Raw genomic sequence first — 21,982 nt, 5'->3', positions numbered from 1 at the left:
TGTTATTCTTGGTTTATATATATATATATATATATATATATATATATATATATATATATATATATTGATATATAAACTATATACTGACAAATTGGTGAAGGTAATATATACATAATTTAATATCTCATTAAATATAGTTAACAATTAAAACGAATTCATATAACTACATTTATGTGAGCTAACAATTGTAATTCAGTAAATCTAAAAATAACAAACAAACCCCTATTATGTCAACGAATATTTAGACTTGTAGTAAACTACGCTGTCAAGCTTGTCATTGCTGTGGGTAAAGTAACGTACATCGTTATCGATATTTCCAATTTTGTTGTTCTTAGACTGGATGCGTGATGCCTTACTACAAATGTTTTTTTCTATAAAATGTAAACTAAAATTTGCTTAAAACATGGGGCGAAGTAAGTTTCCAGGAAAGCCTTCTAAACACTGCCATAGAAAAAGGGTTAATGTGCTTCCTCCGACGGGCGAATTAACTCATGGAAGCGATAGTTCCTCAGTGACAGTTATTGGAAGTTCCAAAGAAAATAAACAGGTAAACATTAATGTTTTTAGCTACTTTTATATAAATTACCAGTAACTTAAAATGAATGAAAGTTAATATAATAGTAGTAGAATTACATAATCATTTTATTTTTTTATTTTAGGATGAGGATCTATCTGAAAATGAAGGTGAAAGTACTGCTCAAACAGAAAAGTCAAAGCCCCATAGAGAACAAATACCAAGGAAGCTTAGTACATCCCTTTGTAAAAATGGTCGCCAGAGAAATTTTATAACAAAAATTCGAAATAAAACACCTTTAAAGAATAGCAAGGCAACTAGAAATAACCTATCAAAGAGCCTTGTTCGTAAAGAAGCACCAAACTTTGCAGGAAAATTTGTATTACCAACAAGAAGTGTACATTCATCAAGAGTTATCAAACCAAATAAAAGATTTATTGATCTAAATGAAAGTATCAATGTTAAGAAAAAAGTTCTTACTAAGAGATCCCTTAAACCAACTGAAGAAAAGAATAATGAGAGTTGTAGTGATGCTAAAGATAAAATGGCATTTTCAAATGGCCATAAAGTAATCTTACGCCAAGCACGCCTAAAACTACCAAATCAAGTTGGTAGTCAGATATCTTTTTCAACCAAATTACATAATGGACCTGGTACAATTATTTGTGGTGTTTGTGGTGCTGTTCGTTATTACCGTTTTGTTAAACAAGCTAGAAAATTTAACATATACAGTTGTGAATCTTGTCGCAAATTTATATCAAAACAGATTAAACGCCAAAATGTTGGCAACAAAAATTCAAATATTTTGCTATGTCAAACAGGACAAGGAGCTTGTTATGTACCTCCTGTTGTTAGAAGTCAACATTGGAAAATTGCCAAGTGTGCTTACAGATCAAGGTGTCCAGCCTGTTGGTTGAAAATGTGTATCAAAGCCTATCATTTACCTTTAACTTTAAAACAGAATCTCACCCAACTTCTCCCTAAAAATATGAGAGGCTTTGATTTGTCATTTAACAACAGCTTACCACCAATTTTATGGCAAAAAAATGTGGAAAGTACTACAAAAAGCCCTGAGATGCTTGTTAAACAAAGACCTGTTAGATATAAGCCTCCACAAAAGACAGCTGTAACCACTGTAGCTATTACATCTGATGTTAAAAGGCAAAAAATTGATTTGAAAGGTCCTAGAGTAAAACATGTATGTAGAAGTGCTTCAATTGTACTTGGACAACCTTTGGCTACTTTTACTAGTGATAATGACAAAAAAGTGGTAGTTGATTCTCAAGAAACTATTAGTGATAAAAGTACTGTTAGTGATAATTTTAAAATTAGTGATACATTAAAAACTGATTCTCCAAATATAACAGATGAAGAACTAATATCAAATAGTAGTTTGAAAAGTGTTTCTGAAAAAAGTAATTTATCTAAAAAGGAAAGAAGCAAAATTTCACCAATGGCATCTAATAAGGAGGTAAGTTTCAAGATATTTAACATAGTTTTCTGCATATGAATATGTTTAAAAAGTCAATTCAAAAACTTAACGATTCTAGGTTAATAATGTACCTCTGTCCGAAGAACCACAGCATTCTCTAGGAATATTATTAGACTATTCCCAAGAACAAAATTATGATAATCGTTATAAATATGGTTTTTCTGTTATAACATCGAAAGCTGTCTCAACAGGTGCCATTTGTTTTCTTTGTGGCAGTGCTGGAGTAAATCAAATGTTAATTTGTTCAGTATGTTGTGAACCTTATCATACTTTTTGCATAGAAAGTTTTGGGTTTCGAATTAATTCAGAAGAGAATTGGATGTGTGTTAGATGTGTTCCATGTCAAAATTGTAAAGGATTTGATAGAAGTAAAGTTAGTTGTCCAAAATGCCTTAATATTTACCATACTGATTGTTTTAACAACAAAGAAGATTCCAATAATTCAAAGATGGTAGGTATTTAACTATATTGTAAATTAAGGTGTTTTAAAAGACATTATATTTTAGCTTTGCAGAGAATGTAGAAAATGTCAGGATTGTGGAACAGCTACTGCTTATAATTTAGTTAGTGTTCCTGGAAACATGCCATTTTGTATAAATTGCCTAAATAAAAAAAAGATAGGCATGTATTGCCCAATTTGTCAATATTCATTTGAAGAAAATAATGCTACTACCAAGGTATAACTAAAGAATTATTTCGATAAATGAAATGTAAGTGTTTTTTTTTTTAATTTTAGGTGTTGGAATGTTCAAGATGTAAAAAGTGGGTCCATTCGGAATGTGAAAAATTAACTAGTGAACAATATGATATCTTAAAGCTGCTTCCAATTTCTGCAAATTTTACCTGTAGCCATTGCTTAAAGGGGTCTGTTGTTACATGGCACAGGTCTGTACAATCGGAATTATATCATAACTTCAATCAAGTATTAAGATTATTAATAAAAAACAAAACAGCTCGAAGTATATTAAAGAAAGTGGGTCTTAAGGGCTCTCATTTTAGAAGGCAATTATTGACTAATCACACTGATATTGATAACAATAATTATAAAAAGGATATTGATAAGATTTACTCATTTGAAGAATGTGAAAAACTGCAAAAAGAATCACAATCTTCTGCGAATACTCTTTTAGACATTAAAAATAGGCTGTGTGAATATAGCTCTGTTAAAAAATTCAATAATGATATGAAAGAGGCTTTGAAACCGTTCCATTCTGATCAAATGTTAATTATTTACAAGAACATATTCCAAAGTGTTTTTCCTTGGTTTTCTCAATCTCATGAAGCAGCTGAAGACATACCTCTAAGTCCATATTGCCATAATCATTTAAAACATAGAACAATGTTAGAAAAAGTTCCAAGTTTACCTAATAAAGATTTAGATGAAAGACCTTGTTCTCTTTGTCATAATATAGGAGACAAGCTGGATTGTGAAGAATCAAGGTTACTTTATTGTGGAAATAATGTTTGGGTCCATGCAAACTGTGCTTATTGGTCTATTAATGTATATGAAGAACTAGACAATCATTTACAAAATGTTATGGAAACTATAGAAAAGAGTAAGGAGATTAAATGTTCATTCTGTAACAAATTAGGTGCAAGTTTGCAGTGTCACATTTGTAAGAATGAATACTATCATTTTATATGTGCCAGGAAAGCTAATTTTACTTTTAAAGCTCTCACTAAAGCATGTTATTGCTCTAAACATCAGTTAGATGATTCAGAACACTGTCTGAAGGCTAATGAAGATTTTCAAATTAATAGAAGCCTATTTATAGAACAATATAATAAGGAAAATGAAAGATCTGAACCTGAAAGTGTTAATTGTACTATAGGTTCATTAAACATCACTAATCTAGGAAAAATTGAACCTTTTATATCAGACACAGTGGATGCGATTATACCGACTGGTTTTGTTTGTTATAGAATATTTTGGTCAACTATAGAACCCTGGAAATTAATTACATATGTAATCAAAACGTCAGTTCAGAATCCAAATATAACAACTCTGACTGTTGATAAAAATTTTACAGTAGATCATACATTAAGTAAAATTAAAGTTGATAAAGCTATGAAGGAAGTTAAAGATTGGCAAAAAATTTATGAGAAAAAAACAGATGAAATGGACTATGAAGATGAAGAAGAGAAGAATGGAGCAGAGCTTTTGTCTCCTGAACTTACAGATACAATATTAGAGGACCTACCCCATGATATATTAGATGGAATTTCTGTACAAGATATTTTTCAAAATTTTAGTTATGAAGATATGCTTAACTTAGAAAATAGCAACACAGAAAGTATAGCTGATTCGTTAAAGAAGGCAGAAGACGACGATTCTACTGCAGAAGCCCCAGAATTTCGATCAACCCGAGAATTTGTTAGGACTAAATCAGATCCTGGAATAAAATCAAGAATACCACCTTTAAGTTTAACTTTGAGTTATAAGTTAGATAGCACCATACCTCCTATTACAAAGAAGAGAAAAATATCTAAAGAGCCACCCAGTAATATGCTTCTTCTGCAAGTAGATGGAACTTTTGATGATAGTAGTTCTAGTGAATGTGGGTCGCCTATTGGGATAAATTCAATAAGCCCATGGGCTATATCTGAGGAACCAGTAACTTGTGAGAAATGTCAGCGCACATATCGCACTCAAGCTAGCTATAAAAGACATTTGGATACTTGTGAAGTATTGTGTACAAGTGAAAGTGATTCTGAAAATATGCCAGAGCAGGACATTAACACTAACAATGAAGAAGATATTGGCATAACAACACAACCAATAGAGGTAACTGTTCAAGTAAATGAACCAACACAACCTGTACTTATACAGGCTTATGAGTCATATCAAAGTCAGGTCCACACGTCAGTGGTTAATGTTGTACCACAAGATGCAACACCACAACCACAATCTGTTACTGTCCAACCAACGATTACTATATCCGATCATCAGCCAACTCCAGCTACAATTTCAATACCAGTTCCTTTGTGCGTAGGACCATCGTTAACACCTCAAATTGTGCAACCGTCAATTGAATTTCAACAAGTTCAGCAAGTCCAACAAGTACAACAGACACAAGCACAGCCAATGACTTTGCAACAAGTACAGCAAGTTTTGGTACAGAGACATCAACCAGCCCGCAGAGACCCTGTAGTGTTACAACCAATTCAACCAACACCAGCTACTGGATTTGTACCTTTTGTTGATGCTTTTGGACAACCGCAAACAAATCAAGGAGTTCAATATGTACAAATTGCTCCTCAAGTTCAACCTCAAACTCAGCTACTACAAATTCGTTCAGATGGTAACGTAATTGGAATATTACCGAGTATACAGCCTACTACTGTTATTGTGCAGCAGCCCCAACAGTTGGTTTTAGATAGTAGTGGTACGTTCGGATGGACTCAACAACCTCAACCTCAAATTTATTATGGATTTGAAACTATTGTGCAAAATACGGTTATGCAGAGCCAACAATTTCTTCCAACACCTGTTCCTGGTGTGCTTACTGCTAATAGCAGTTACAGTACTACCACCCAAGTCTTCCAAACCAGTAAACTAGAGCCAGTTCTTGATGTTTCATCGAATAGTTTTGTGTTAGTGAACCCTAATCAAATTGAAGTTCCGCAACGGTATCCGCAAAATCAAGCGGCTGCTGTCGTAACATCGCAAAATCCAACAATTATATATTCACAGCCGTCCACAACTCAAAAACCAATTGCAGCCGCTCCACAGAATTGTATCAACTTGCCGACAGCACCTTTTGTTTCTGATCAAAATATTCCAATGAACATAGTCCCTCCAATACCAAAACCGCCCACTTCTCACGGCAGACCAATGAGCAGAGTATTACCTATGCCTACTAACACTGTTAAATCGTCTAAGAAAATATCTGACATAACTAAGATGTTTCCTGATGCGGAAAAACCACCACAAAGCAAAATAGAGGATAATAAATTTATTTTTTCCAAAGACTTGGGCAAAATTACTGATAATCCCAAGTCAAGAAATAAGAAATTTGAAATATTGGATTATAAAATTATAAAGTCTCGCGTCAGCCAGAATGTAGATTCCAAGCAGATCCACAGATTTGAAGAAAAACCATTCAGGGAATTTGAGTCCATAGAAAAACTACCTAAGTTATCAAAATATGAACCATTGAAAGAAATTGAGAAGAAGGTAAAAATTGAGTTATTCGAAGAACCTATTAAAGCAGTTAAAATGATTGACAAAGACAGATATATCAAGTTGGATGCCTTGAAAAATATAGACAAATTAGATAGCCCACTTAAAAACTTCGACAGTATAACAAAATCAATCGAAGTGGTTGAGTTAAAACCAAATGGGAAAAAAGTAAAGCCAGAAACGAACACGCAGATTGAGCGCATGGAAAATAATTTACCGAAATTGGAAAATAATGTTCAGACAAGTGAATTACACCTGAATCATTCAAAGTCATTAAATACTGATACAAGAAAACAATTCGTTATTTCTGAGAAAAACGTTCGTAAAACAACCCCGGTTGTATCCAACCCCCAGAAAAAAATAGCACTGCCTTCTCCAGTTGTGAACAACCATTTAGAAACAAAAATTATTAAACAAGATACTCTTGAATTAAAAACGAAAGTAGTACAATTACATGAAAAACATTTAGATATGCCAAAGCTAGATAATTTGGATAAAATTACGGACTCTCCTATTAATATTAAAGCGATATCAATGATAGCTAACTTTGGCTCTCACTTTAATAACGTTCAAAATGCTTCCCGTAATAATCTTAATAAACCTGCTGTAGTATCACCTTTGAGAACCAACAAATCTGATACATATATAAAAATGGAAGAAAAATCAAAACTGCTTGATAAGGAACCATTGGCAATTATAACAGAACCTAGTCCGAAGCTTCCGAAAAAGGAAGCCGACAACTATGGCGCTCCATCAATATTATATACAATAGAAAATAAGGAAGGCTTTAAGTATTCATCTGCATCGATATCAGACTGTTGGGCTAAAGTATGGGAAGCAGTACAAAATGCAAGAGCAGCACATAATATGCCCCTGTTGCCAACAGATGGCAAACAATTAAAATCCGTCCAATTAATTGGCTTAAAATCTAGCCATGTCAAGTACCTCATAGAGCAGCTTCCAGGGGCTTCAAAATGTATTAAATATAAAACCTTGTTTAACTTCACGCCACACCCTCTTGATACTGTTGACTCGTCTACTCACGGATTTGGTGCTGTAAGATGCCAGCCTCATAAAAATCGGAATACAGATCCTAATGATATGTTTAGCTGGCTATCTTCAAAGCACCGACAGCCATTTATATCTGCTGATTCGCAAGTAGTACAGTCTAGGTAAGATATATAATTTTGTTTATGTGTTCTAAATACTAAACATATTAAATTTATTTTTAGAAGAGTAAACAATTTTCCAATAGCAATGAAATTCCGAAATCTTAAACAAACCTCAAGATTATCTGTAGGTGTATATAGATCAAAAATACATGGAAAAGGATTGTTTTGTTTAAGAGATATTGAAGCTGGTGAAATGGTTATCGAATATGCCGGGGAAGTAATTAGGTCAATTTTAACGGATAAACGCGAGAAATTCTATAATTCAAAAGGAATCGGGTGTTACATGTTCAGGGTGGACGATAATTTTGTAGTCGATGCTACAATGAAAGGCAATGCAGCTAGATTTATTAATCATTCCTGTGATGTAAGTCAATAATATAAAATATATAGGGTAGGTTTTAATTATTACTGTTATTTTATTTTAGCCAAACTGTTACTCAAAAGTTGTGGAAATAATGGGACACAAACACATCATCATATTTGCACTTAGGAGAATATTAAGTGGTGAAGAATTAACATACGATTATAAATTTCCATTCGAAGAGGATAAAATACCATGCACTTGTGGTGCCAGAAGATGTCGCAAATTCCTTAATTAAATGCCAGTGTTTACTGATGTACAAGAACATTATTTAGTGACAAAGATAATACATCAAACTTTGTGGTTTTTGTAAATATTTGTATGTATGAACTTTTTAACTTTCAAAAAGTAATATCTCTTTCAAAGAGAATAATGTAACTGTTGACTAACAGACTAACGTGTGTATATGCATTGTTTTTATTTTGTCTTCAAGCACCTACATAGACCATATAAGCAAATACATTTTTAAAATAATAGAGGTAAGTTTTTTGTAAAGTCAGTATTTGAAATTTTGTAAGTTTGGCTGTGAGTTATACATGCATTTGTGCCATTGGCTGTGTAGGTGTTTGGCCCATTTCAATTTTGTTATATAATAATGAAAACATCTCATGTGATATGTAGTTTTTTCAAATTTTTATAGCTAGGTCTGATATTGCTTTTTATTAACAATAGTTTTTGATAATGTTTTGCTACTGTATTTCCACGTCAAGCAGCAGATGCTATTGCCACATCACTGCTGATATAAAAGTTGAGATATTAAAGACATTTAATAAATAAAACATACAGAAGTAAAATACAAAAGAAACCTTTTTTTCTGAAATAACGCCATCGATATTGCTCGATTTTATATTTTATTCCCATTTTAATTAACAAAATTGAATTTTTGGAATTTTATATTGTAAATCTCTATATTTATTATTTATTTTTGTAAAAAGATAAATACATGTTTAAACAGAAGCTTTATAAATATTATATATTTTATCTCACATATTATTTTGTAAAATAAACTAAATAAGAATTTTCGTATTTTTTGAAATGATAGTGTACAGTTTATATGGACTAAAGCTTTTTTTAAATGCCTTTTCTAGATAAGTTTTTTTTATATTTGATTAATATTAGTTTTAATTTGAATTTACGTCACTTTAAAAAATAAGACATCACAGGTACTTATGCAATAGTTATAAATTTTTTATACAATAGGCAATATGTTTTACTCTCAAAGCTTTAATGTACTACCAGTTTTTTTCTACTTTTTGCCATTTTTACTCTTTATACTAAGCCCTTAGTAAGTTTTGTTACATCACTATTAAACCTGACATAGTGTACAAGACTCATTGTAGATATTTAGCTTTAATATTTGAATGACAATATGAACATATCAATTTGAGTCCCATAGGTAGAAAATATGTTTCTACCGTGTGATAAGAGGCCTTGTTAGGTAGTCTGATGATTAGTTGCTGATGGGATGATTTAGTGTCTTAAAAATCTGTAAAGTTATTATATTTTAATATATCTGAACATACCGAATTTGGTGCTTAACAATTAATTATGTCGTTCTTTTCAGCAGCTGTGCTATAAACATGTATTTACTATGTCAAATAAAAGATATTAAATAAAGAATAGCTTTTTAATTACCCATGATAATTAATTAGGTAACACGATAATGATAACGCCATAACTATTAAAATATCCTAATAAAATTGAAAAAAAAATGTTACTAAATAGAATGCAAATATTATAGAAAATAAATCACTCCACTTAATTTGCAGTTTATCTAAAGCACTTAGGCAAGATCAGAAGAATTACCACCACTGATATTTATTTATCGATAACGAATCTGATTCGTTATTCATTCATTAAACTTTATACCAGATATATACTATACTATATATACTTTATACTGATAAAATATAGATTTGGCACCACTAGCTCTAAATTATTAACCATTGGAGTTATTCTACATAGTTAGTGACACCAAATATATATTTTAAAGATGAGACATTAATTTCAAAATATCTTGGGAGTTTCTAAATGTTTTATGAACAAAAAAGACCCTGTGTTATTTATGTTTAATATTTATTCGATCATTTATGAGTTTGTATATATTTTTACTGCCATCTTATTTAACAACACATTGTTATTTTTCAATACTGATTTTCAACACTACCAGTTACAATTGCGTATTCAATAATAGACACACTATTATAAACATAGAATATATGGATTTTAATTACGTCAAGCTTTTAGTTTTTTAGTGAGTTCTGTTTAGCGTGCGAATCACGAACTTGATAGACACTAATTGATTAATACCGACTGGTGATGAACGTGAACATCATCTCCTCTATCCTCAAACATTATAACCTGGGCGCCGGAATGACTTGTAGCTCATTATTGCTCGTCAGAATTTACACTCCTATCTATAAACAATTCAATTACAAAAATCCATGCCGACATCAGGATTTAAACCCGCAATTTCAGAAGCAAGTGAGCGGTTTAGAAGATTACCCACATCACCAATATGTCGATTATAAATATGAATCTTTAATTCTAACGTCAACTGATATATTTCATATATAATTGATATACTCGGTACATGAATTGAATAGGCAACTGTAATTAAATTTAGATAAATTTAAAGAACGGTTTAAATATAACTAAACATATAAATCATATAACATTATAATAAGCAAGGTCAAAATATAATAGTAGTCGGTGAATATTATTTAATAATGTACTTGGAAATTTGTCCGGTCGTGAATAGAACGAACAGATTAAGTTAAAAAAAACATTGTTTACTTAATTAACGACACAATTGACCTCTAATAAGAATATGAAGTTGACCGAAATTGAGACATGACTAATTTTACTATTTGGGTCATACTATCATTACCTTATATATTAGTTACAGAGATATATATTATAACAAGTTAATTAATTCAAATATGAGTTTATTAAAATTTAATTTAACTGTATAACAGTTATTTTTACGGAAAACATTACATAAATAGTAAAAAATAATAATAAAAACAGTGCAATTTATTGTCAATACGATTTCTTCATACCTTAACCACAAAACAATTTCAACATCTTCAACAATATAAAAGTATATAAATTATCAAATTGGAATGAATCAGTTATGGTTTACGTTACGCTGGTGCCATTTATAGGAGCCAGTATACATAAAATTGTTTTTCATCGATAATTCATCAGCTTCCTTTGGCCCTCGACTTCCAAATTTGTATGGAATTGGATTTACCCGTCCAGCTTCGATTTCATGAAGTAGGGGAGTAAAGATTCTCCACGCTTCATGTAACTCATCGGATCTAACGAAGTGCATTTGAGAACCACAAAATACATCCAAAATTAATCGCTCGTAAGCATCAGGCAGTTTGACTGTCTGTAAAGCAATAAATATGTTAGTACAGATATGTAGAAATTAGATATACTTTTAAAAAGCTGGAAATATGTTAAGTAAACAAAGAAAGTAACAAAAACAGCAATATATGAAAAACTAAAAGAAAAAAAAATTATACTGCATAGAAAGTCATGCTTTATATGTTTAAATGTTCAGGTAAAATAAATAAAATAGGTAATAATGCCATTATTAAACATATCACTCTACGACAATTTTAAATACATTGCAAGGATTTATGATGATTTAAAGTTTCCTTATAGCATGGAAATTAATATAGTTACAAAGAATTGATTATTATCAGTTGCTTGTACTTAGCAAAGAAATGAAACATTATAGACTATAAAGCAGAGAAAACTTAAAAGTGATATGTTTTATGAAAACGTTTTTTGCTAAATTTGAATGAAACTAGAATAAACAAAAATAAAATTACATGCAAAGAAAAAAATGTAAATTTCAGGCATATTTCTATACAACTCACAGTACAATTGTCACCATGGTCCCCATTACATTTTGATTTATCCTAACAAAAATTACTTAAATTTTGATGTATTCTGAGCAATTTAATATGTGATTTATAACAAAAGCTATAGTCAGATATTAACATATTAAAATAAATGAGGAAAACTAATGCTTATTTCTAGATATACCAAAATAAACAATACTTACTGCATATCTATGTCCATATGTAAGGTCTAATTCAGTTTCTTCCATATCAAAAGCCATACCTGGAGTTTTTACCATAAGCTTGACATAAAGAGCTTCTCCTGGCTGAACTCTGATAACAAGTTCATTTCTTTTTGGTTTGCCATCAAATATATCTCCTGGAACGTCTTCAAATTGTACTCTCACTTCTGCTTTTCTCTCATTAAGAGCTATTAAAAAATAAGTACATTAATGTTCACTCATAAAAAACATTTAAAATGGTATCTCTAACCTTTGCCACATTTTAAGATGAAAGGAACACCATCCCAACGTTCATTTTTAATTCGAAGAACTGCCGCCGCGTAGGTAGGTGTTAAGGAATCATTTGGAACTGTGGGATCATCCAAATATCCTAATTTAGCTTCTCCTTCTCCATCTGGATCGCCTTCGTATTGGCCTAGTACTACATCATTTAATTCCAAAGCACTAATACTTTTTAAAACTTTTACCTGAACAAAAATAATGTTATTTAAAAAAACATTATATAACCTTTGTGGCTTATTAAGATTAAGGATATTCACTATCCAGTAGATTTGATTTACATTTTTAAATAAAGGTTATTGCAAGCAATTAATCTAAATAAAACATATACCTTTTCATTTCTTATGTCATCTGGTAAGCAAGATGCAGGTTTCTCCATTGCAACTAGAGTTAATATTTGTAGTAAATGGTTTTGCATTATGTCTCTAATAATGCCAAATTCATCAAAATATCCTCCTCTCCCTTGAGTTCCAAAAGGCTCCTTGAATGATATCTGAATTGAAGCAATATTATCACGATTCCAAGTAGGATTAAAGATCCGATTTCCAAATCTGAGTGTCATTAGATTTTGTACCATTTCTTTACCTAAATAATGATCAATACGGTAGATCTGGTTTTCACTAAATAATGAAGCCAAATGATCTGACAACTTTTGAGATGTTGCTAAATCTCTTCCAAATGGTTTTTCAATTATAATTCTGTTCCATCCCCTAGACAAGAAATATAATTAACTTTATATACTAAATGTGAAAATATTAACTTACTTTTCACCCATACAAGCATTTTTTATCAAAACTGTTACATCTTCAAAAACAGATGGTGGCAAAGCCAAGTAAAACAATCTATTAGCAACTGGTCCCTTCTCAAACTGACTAATCTCCTGATTGAGTTTTTCAAAATCAGTCCTAACATTATAACTTCCAGAGATGTAATGATTTAGTTTCCAAAATTCCTCATATTTTTGTTGTTCACTTGGTTTTACCTTCATGTACTCCTCACATTTTGATTTAATTTGCTCAACTGATGTTTTACTTCTGGCATACCCAAAGAAATGAGTATTAGATGGTAATAAATTATCTCTATGTAACCACCACAAAGTTGGGTAAATTTTTTTCCTAGCTAAATCACCCTAAAATATTTAATACCAAAATTAAGAATTAAATACTTGATGAATAAACTATATCAATACTATAAAACCAACATTATTGTAAAAACAAATATTAGTTTATTAAAAGTATATATGATTAAGGTAAATTTACTTAAGTATAAAAAATTTACACTACTACTAAAAAAATAAACAATTACTTAAGATTAGTGAATAAACTTATAGGAAAAAAGTGCTTACTGAGGCCCCAAGAATGACAAACACATGAGGATATTGTCCATCAAAATGAGTTCCATCATGGTCCATATCTTTGGACTTGAGGGATTTTCGGTATAAAGCCAGACATACCTCTGAATTGTCTATAAAAAAACAATAACAAAATATAAATACTTAGTAGAAAAACAATTTTTAATAAAAAAATATAATACCATCGCATTCGGGGAGAGTTCGCCAAGACATTTTTGGACTTTTTAAGCACTTATCGTTGTAATGAATAAATCCGAATGAGCAAAAAAATACTTCTTACTAATCAGATGACTTTCAATCTTTTCAATAACATACTTTCCAGCATAAAACACAATTATGATTAGCTCAAGGTTAGTTTATGCATGTTAGTCACGCGATATTAGATACATTGCAAAATTCTCATATAGAAGGATGTTATTTTCGTAGGGCTATATATGTCAATTAACTTACTATCGGACCTAGCAAACATTGCTTTCAAAATATTGATGAAAATTAATTGATGTCTAAAAAATAAATAGAAAATGTAAATAGAATGTTGAACCGTTAGGTATGCAACCAGCGATTTCAAACAATTCAAAATATTCCAAGAGAAACCAGTTTTATTCAAACTAAAAAGTAGTCATTTACGTGACCAAGTTTAGAGATCCGGATTAATATTTTTAAATATTCATACTATTTTATATCTGATTAGAACAAACGAAAAATATAAATATAAGAAAATCAAATGAAATTTAATATTCGAAAAATTGTATAACGCTGAAGAAACATTTTACACATACTAATTCAACTTAAAATATATATTATACTTACTCTGTACATTTTGTGTAGTCATTTTTGTTAAATTCAATAATCTATAAGTACACTAAAGAAACACAAAACACACCGAAAGGTGGTACAGCGGCAAATTATTGATAAATAATTTTCGTGATGTTTTATACCAATTTTCACAAAATATATTTAATCATTCATAAAATCTGATAATATATTGTTTTCAAATGTAAATATATTATCAGCACTTCAATAAAATTAGACTACTAGTTGCCCAATATTACATGAAAAATACAATCCACTAATAAAGTTTGAACAAAAATTATAGAGGTGTACCCAAGCAAAAACGATGACCGACAATTTTGGTGTAACGGCCAGACCTGCCGCCTTATTTGAAATTTATAATAAATTTATTTAATGATACTAGACTTTCAATTATTTTCAAATAGTTTCGGGTTATTTAATGGATTCAATGACGCAAATGCATTAATATATACGCTGTCTCAAAAATATATTATTACGTTATTAAAAATATAAAAAATGTTATTGCAATATAAATTTTTATTAGCAAGAAACGGAAATTATATTATTAGTGAAAACACAAGATGACATATATAAGAAATTTTAATTCATGGAACTTCAAACAATAATGAATATCAAGTTAATAAAAATTAAATACACCACACTTAAAAGTGTTTAAAACAAACAAATGTATTATTATTGTGTTTAAGATACCATATAATATATATATATAAATATATATATATATATATATATATATATATATATATATATATATATATATATATATATATATATATATATATATATATATATATATATATATATATATATATATATATGCTTTTCAATAATCATGATCAAGTTCAATGAAATATGTCAGAAAATCAATGAGAACATACGTTTAAAAAATTGAAATTGCATGCAACTGACCTTGAAAACATAACATTGTTTCTGTTGCACGCACATGAAAATATTTGTCATATTGAAGGAATGCAAATTTGATTTTGACTGATAAAAATCTATATTTAACTTTTACCTTATTCAGGAAATAAGAATAAAAGTGAAAATTAAAGCCGTTTTGGAGAAACTTGATCTTTTTATGTAGAAAAATCATATATATAGTTGGGTAGGTATTTTAATTTTATTAATTAAAGCATCATCCATATGATAAGTTTCGTATTAACTTTCAGTTTATTATTGCCTTAAATATTAAAATATAAAATATATTTAATTTAACACCACTAAATTACGTTATTATCGCTTGCGCTCACAATACATAAATTTATCTATGTACTGTCTTCTTCGTACTTTATTTTGTACTGTCTTTTCATTACTAAAAATACATTCCTTATTATCTAAATAATGTATTTTAATATCTAATTTAAATAGGCACATTTATCGTTGTTCATTTATATATATATATATATATATATATATATATATATATATATATATATATATATATATATATATATATATATATATATATATACAAGTAGGTGAACCAATTTAGAACCAGCTAACAAATATAGTGTAATGTTCAAAATTTAACATGGCATTTGGTTTTTTGGTTAAGTAGCATACACTCCAGCTATGCAACAATACATTGAAACTTAAATTATAAGATTATAAGATCTCGCTAGACAATTCATATCTATTATGCTAAATATTTAATAAGACTAAAAGCCAAGATTGATTGTTGATTTGCGAATTTAATAGTATCAATACTATTTTAAGCGAATATGTATTACCTGTATGTTTTTAATACATATTTGTATATCAAAAATATATTATATCCAAAGAATTAAGTTAAATTATGTATAAAAATAATAGAATTATGAAACTATATTGATACTATTTCATCACTTTTGAAAATTTCATCAAAAATCGTAAGATCATGTTTTTATGGGTTCATAATCCTAAAATGTTTATTTATTTATAAGAAATTGCGCTCATATATAACATTTTTACCTCTTACGAAAAGATTATAATTATCTTATGATAATTAACTTAAAATTATTATATGAAAAGGTTATTTGTCTAAAAATCTATGTATTGAAAAATATTATGCAACTTGTTGCTTTTTGCTCATTATTTGTATATCTAACCTTTTTCCGTTCTTGTCTCTTAATGTCTAAACGGTAAAGTTAAATTTTTGAATTTTGATATCAGTATAGATATTGTGGAATATTATTATGAAATAGAATATAGTATATTATGGAATATTTTACTTTGTGATTTTTCTAATATGTTGCGGTTATAATATTTACCTCATTCGATAAAGATATTGATCCTAGACCACTAACCTTGTCTATATTTAAGTAGACTATCATTTTATTTAATTACAATAAAAGTTCTAATTAAACTAAAATATCACCATTAATCTACAACCTTAGATTAAATTTATTTATATAGAACATAACGTACCTTTTTATCTTTACATAATGGATAATTCATTACATGCTTTATGGATTCAAATAGCCTTCATATAAAATATATTGACAACTGTATTGATCATATTATCAGTTTGCTTATTAGATTGCTACAAGTAGTCATGCTTATAAGGGATAACATGCACTATGCAGTATATTGTGTGTAACATAATGGAAAATCAATTCAAACTAAAACAAAACTGGTAGAAGATGTTTATTTAAGACAAAAATATAGGTACATCACAATGATAATACTATCAAATCAAAATATGAACTTAAGAATTTAACAATACTTACTTTTTAACTAATATATATATATTTTAGTGTCAATTTAATGAGAATAAATAAATAGGAAGTACAAAATATTGGCAAAACATATTTAAAATAAATACTTCCTATTTTCCCATCAAGTTTTAATAAAGGTACTTTCATGTTAATTTAAAAACATTCAAATTACTTACATACTAATAGAAACACTCATTCCACAAGTCATGCACACATATTAAATAAATAAAAACACATTCATGAACAAACAAATACATATAAATAAAATTTACTTAAAATAAAGGAATTAAGTATAGTTGTACCTTCGGGTAGTATTCTATTATTCCAAAGGAACTACACCTACTTTCTAAATAAAACAGGTGAAGTCACATTGGATCCCGTATTAAATTTACTAGATACATAAAAAATAATACTTGTAGGTGAAAACATGAATATGGTCCTGCATTCGTGTTAAACGTAGACCCATTGAAAAAATATGTATAGTGTTAATAGAGCACTATTTGAAAAAAAACAAAAGTAGATGAAATTTTAGTCTCATTGCCTAATATCTACGTCACCGAATAAGGGATCTACCTTTAAAACTCTATGACTATCATTATCGATTTTAAAATAATAGCCTCAAAAAAACGGACAAAAAGTAAAAGATAATACCTTTCTAAATAATATCACAAGATACATAACTTAAAAACTAGCTTTACAAAGCCCATAAGAAAGTTAAAACTTAAAAACAGGAACAAAACGACTATTTACAGGGCCTCTTTTGGGCTAAAATGGATTAACAAAAAATAGATGCAAAAACTGCTATTCAATTCAACAAACAGTTTTTCCAAGACACCCAATAATGATAAAAACATATCAACAATATAATTGAAAATATCTAGCGTCCTTATACCGCTTAATAAGATTGTACTGCTGTAATAATACTAAAATTAAAACAGGCTTAAAATATAAATAGAATGCAATAAAATATTTTAAGTAGTTTTTTCTTGATATGACTAAAGTTAACGTTTTTAATAAGAAAAGCCCGACGATAAGGGAAAAAATCTAAATAACGATAAACCCGAGCTATTTTCAATTTCATAACAATTTAATCAGCTCTCGTATTATCAGGTGTTTTATTACACAAAATATTTATCTGAATTGATTGAAATTATTGAAAATATAAGATGTCATGGAAAACTGTAATAATTAAAATAGACAAAATATTTAATTTATTCTATTAGTTATGTGTGTCCACGAAATTTTATTGTATCAAAACTTGTGCAAAAAATTTTTTTTCAAAAATGTTCTGAATTACGGTAAAATGAAATATAATAGATTAAATATCAATTAAAAATAATTTTCAGAACAGTACTGTAATCTATGATGTCAATTATATTAGGAGATCAGTATGTAAGTGCTAAATATTGTTTATATTTTCCTTTTAGGTAATGGGCCTAAATAGTATTCATTTGTATTATAAATTATTTGAAAATATATACCCTGAGATATAATTTTGTGATTAATATTAATGTATCAAAACTCTTTTGTTTGGTATATTGGACGTCTACTAAAAACAAAAATATAAGGAACTGTTCGTAATTTCCCTGGCCCTAACCAAATACATAATAAATGAATTAAACTTAATATCAAGAAAAAACCTTATAACTATGCCTACCCTAAAGACAGTCCTCAGTTGCTTATGTAATCTTTTCCGCCATCTCGCAAGCTTGACCATTAAGCCGATCATGATCCGACCTGGGGCAGCTATGAAGCAAAACCGAAAATTCAAAGTCATCGCTCGATCGTCTAGCCGAGTCACCTGTTCCACTATCCTTGCAAGATGATCTCTCAGATGCGCAATCTGTACTTTCTGGTAATTCAGTAGGATGTATCGGCGTTGGTTCCTTAGGACAACTGCTTCGATGAGTTTGATAAATAATAGCTACCCATATTAGAGATGTAATTACTGCACAACAAACTACTGCTATAATGATGATACCCAATATATTGCTGGTATCTAATACGCCTAAAAATTTCAATTTTCTTGTCATTACAAAAAAAAATTTAATCGATCAACTCACTTGGCTTAATTATAATTCTACTTCTTCCTATTTCTTGACCTAAGGAATTATTTAGATGACATTCATAAATACCAGAATCATTATGAAATGAATCAACAATAACAATCACTTGATTTTCTGCGATAATGAAATGACGCTCAGTTGCTACAAGAGGTTCATTATCCTAGGATATAATTAAGCGATATTATTATAAGAAATTTATTCATAATAATACACTTACCTTAAACCATGTTATAGTGGGTTTTGGAACACCCTGTACCATACATTGCAAAACAATAGGTTCTCCTGCAGCTAATTCCCTATCTTCAGGTCCTTTTATAACATGAGGTTTTTGAAGAACCTAACAATATAATATATAATCAGTAATAACAAAAAAACATTTAATATGAAAAATACATACTTCTAACTTTGCATCAGCTGTTGCAATTCCAGCTGCATTATGTGCCGTACAACTATATACTCCTGCATCAATTGGACTAACATTTACAATAAAAAACACATCATCTGCTGGTAAAACATGCATTCGTCTCTCTGTAGCTGCTGGAAAATCATTTCCTCCATCTTTATGCCAAGCAACCTAGAAAATTAATTTAGTTACAATTTATAACAATTAAAAAATAATAGTTTTTACCTCAGGTGGAGGTTCACCCGTTGCTGCACATTCCAACTTTGCAGTTTCCCCAGCTTGTACTTGAACATTCTTTGGTGTCTTTAGAAATGTTGGGTAAACAAGCACTGATATTAGTGATTTTACAGAATATGTAGTTCCATAACTGTTACTAACTACACACTGATATTTCCCTGCATGCGAATTATCCACGGAGAATAAATTCAACACAGAACTTGTCTCTACTGACTTCCCATCCGGATATGTACGTGACATAACCTTAACATTTGGGTTAATAAGTTCCTCATTATCTTTTCTCCATAAAAATGTCATGTTGCTTGTTGAACTTGAAACAGCTTTACAATTTAATGTAACATTTTTACCTTTTAGTGCCATTATTTCAAGAGCAGGTTCTTCAATTAACCGAGGTTTAGGCAACTCATCTAAAAGAAATATACTAAAGTTATCAAAAACATAATATAAAACCCAAACGAACCCCAAGTTAAATTGCTCGCACTTATATTTGAAATAAGCATTCCTCTCAACCAGTCTGGATAACCACAAGAAGCTTGCAGTGTAATATTTTTTAAACTGAGCCATTCTAAGAACCATTTCAAATTACGGTCACACAAAAGACTAGTTGAATTAATTAATAGTTGCTATATAAAAAGAAAAAAAATCAAGGATATTTAAAGGTGTATTAAGTATAGCTCACCTTAAGAGCTGGAACTTTATAAAAAGCATTATTTTGAACAGATGTTATGTTATTATTAGCCAAATTTATATAGGTGACATTTTTCAAACCCAAAAATGCATTAGAATTTATTGATGTAATATTATTCTCCATAAGATGAAACCTTGTTAATTCATCTAAACCTTGAAACACTCCACTTCCATCCTCAATTGTCCAATATATCCGATTATTGTTCAAATATCTGAAAACATAGTATTAAAATAACAATAGTATATTACTCGGTAGGAAAACTTACAAAGATTTAAGTTTTGGTAAATGTGAAAATGCAGTGTCCTTTATAGCCATAATATTATTACTATTTAAATTCAATTTTTGTAAAGATGCTAGATTTTTAAATGTATCTTCTTTTATTGAATCTAAATTGTTAAATGATATATCCCTACAAAAATCATAAGTAACAGATCTGTCTAAACTAATAATAAAATACGCACAAAGCTGCCAAAGTATCACAAAACTCCCATGCATCATCATTTATTTGGCTTATATGATTATGACTTAAAGAGAGCTCTTTTAGGGACTCCAACCCATAAAGCCATCCTTTGGTAATAACAGTAATATAATTATTGTCTAGCAATCTACAATTAAATAAGCATTATTTTGTAGTCATATTAAGCAACAGGTTTACAATTTCTCAATTTTCTTTAATCCATAGAATGCCCCATCCTTTAGGGTATTAATTTGGTTTCTTTTGAGTTTTAGAATCTTAAGTTGTTCAAAATCATGAAAAGTTAAAGGTTCTATAACTGTTAGCTTATTTCGATTCATCTCTCTGAAATAGATTAGAAAACATAGTTATTATATTGTACTAAATAATACGGCATAATTTATAGAATATCTCATTGTATGATAATTTATCTAATTAAATTTAACATAAGTACTTACAAGTGAGCTGCCCATTTAGGGATATTTTGGGGAACAGTTATTAACCCTTTGGAGGCGCAATCGATAAATGTATCTAAACAGCGACAACCTTTTCCACATTTTGTTTTCGCGTAAGTAAACGAACTAAATAACAAAACCATGTATGAAACCCAAAAACAAACACCCACCATTTTGGAAAAACACACTATAATAAACCATAGTTCTTTAGTTTCTGTAACAAAAATGCCGAAAGCGCGGCATTTGTCCCTGGAATTTCATAATTTATACCAAAAACAACACTTAAATACTCAAAAAACTACATTATTTATCACAAAATACGCAAAAATCATATTATTTTTAACATACTGAATTACATGACGCCTCTGTTAATATTCTGATATAAGCAATGGATATTGGCTAACCTGTTCAAGGTCATTAGCAACATAGTCTTCAACAGTTGGTATCACTTGTAAATAGATTTTTCTATTCATAAAAATTGGAAATTCTAAAACTGTACACTATAATTTTAATGACATAATTTTTAATCTATTTAGTTTCGATTTAATTCCTCTATTATTCATTAAGATTATCTATTAAAATTTAACTATAGTCAGGCAGCTCACAATGCAAATGGCGCAAATTTTGGTATTTTACTGTCAATAAAAAATTAATATTAATTAAAGACTAAAATATATTATTATAAATATACATATGTTTTTTTTTATTAATTCAATTTT

The 21,982-nt window shown here is 29.3% G+C and overlaps 3 protein-coding genes across 8 annotated transcripts; 1 reads left to right on the top strand and 2 right to left on the bottom strand.

The window, feature by feature from the left end:
- The first annotated feature begins 299 nt into the window (after window positions 1–299).
- Window positions 300–9,342, top strand: trx (histone lysine N-methyltransferase trithorax). Its single transcript, XM_076405687.1, has 7 exons — window positions 300–547; window positions 660–1,985; window positions 2,065–2,457; window positions 2,513–2,683; window positions 2,743–7,361; window positions 7,422–7,725; window positions 7,787–9,342. Exons 1-7 carry the CDS (start codon window positions 404–406, stop codon window positions 7,958–7,960), a joined length of 7,131 nt encoding a protein of 2,376 aa, XP_076261802.1. The 5' UTR covers window positions 300–403; the 3' UTR covers window positions 7,961–9,342.
- A 439-nt stretch (window positions 9,343–9,781) lies between these two features.
- Zw (glucose-6-phosphate 1-dehydrogenase Zw) lies at window positions 9,782–14,638 on the bottom strand. 6 transcript variants are annotated; one of them, XM_076405690.1, is made up of 8 exons: window positions 13,902–13,989; window positions 13,446–13,564; window positions 12,865–13,229; window positions 12,432–12,810; window positions 12,072–12,288; window positions 11,804–12,009; window positions 11,616–11,657; window positions 9,782–11,119 (listed from the first exon to the last, which is right to left on the bottom strand). In XM_076405690.1, the coding sequence occupies exons 1-8, from the start codon at window positions 13,918–13,920 to the stop codon at window positions 10,853–10,855; spliced, it is 1,614 nt and encodes a 537-aa protein (XP_076261805.1). In that variant the 5' UTR covers window positions 13,921–13,989; the 3' UTR covers window positions 9,782–10,852. The 6 variants fall into 6 exon arrangements, with proteins under 6 accessions (XP_076261805.1, XP_076261808.1, XP_076261807.1 ...); XM_076405689.1 differs by lacking the exon at window positions 13,902–13,989 and adding an exon at window positions 14,262–14,635 and having other exon boundaries at window positions 10,654–11,119; XM_076405688.1 differs by having other exon boundaries at window positions 10,654–11,119; window positions 13,634–14,000.
- A 2,236-nt stretch (window positions 14,639–16,874) lies between these two features.
- On the bottom strand, window positions 16,875–21,653 carry LOC143197321 (leucine-rich repeats and immunoglobulin-like domains protein 3). The gene is made up of 11 exons (XM_076405686.1): window positions 21,267–21,653; window positions 21,010–21,153; window positions 20,816–20,959; window positions 20,620–20,763; window positions 20,346–20,565; window positions 20,127–20,289; window positions 19,655–20,073; window positions 19,424–19,600; window positions 19,244–19,363; window positions 19,024–19,186; window positions 16,875–18,968 (listed from the first exon to the last, which is right to left on the bottom strand). Exons 1-11 carry the CDS (start codon window positions 21,434–21,436, stop codon window positions 18,640–18,642), a joined length of 2,193 nt encoding a protein of 730 aa, XP_076261801.1. The 5' UTR covers window positions 21,437–21,653; the 3' UTR covers window positions 16,875–18,639.
- Window positions 21,654–21,982: the final 329 nt, after the last annotated feature.

This window comes from Rhynchophorus ferrugineus, unplaced genomic scaffold (genome assembly GCF_030347505.1).
Source record: "Rhynchophorus ferrugineus isolate W39M unplaced genomic scaffold, kcgeb_rfMv2 rfM5, whole genome shotgun sequence".
In the NCBI taxonomy this organism is placed as follows: Eukaryota; Metazoa; Arthropoda; class Insecta; order Coleoptera; family Curculionidae; genus Rhynchophorus; species Rhynchophorus ferrugineus.
The sequence above is the reverse complement of the archived record's forward strand: the minus strand, read 5'-3'. Positions and strand labels throughout refer to the sequence as shown.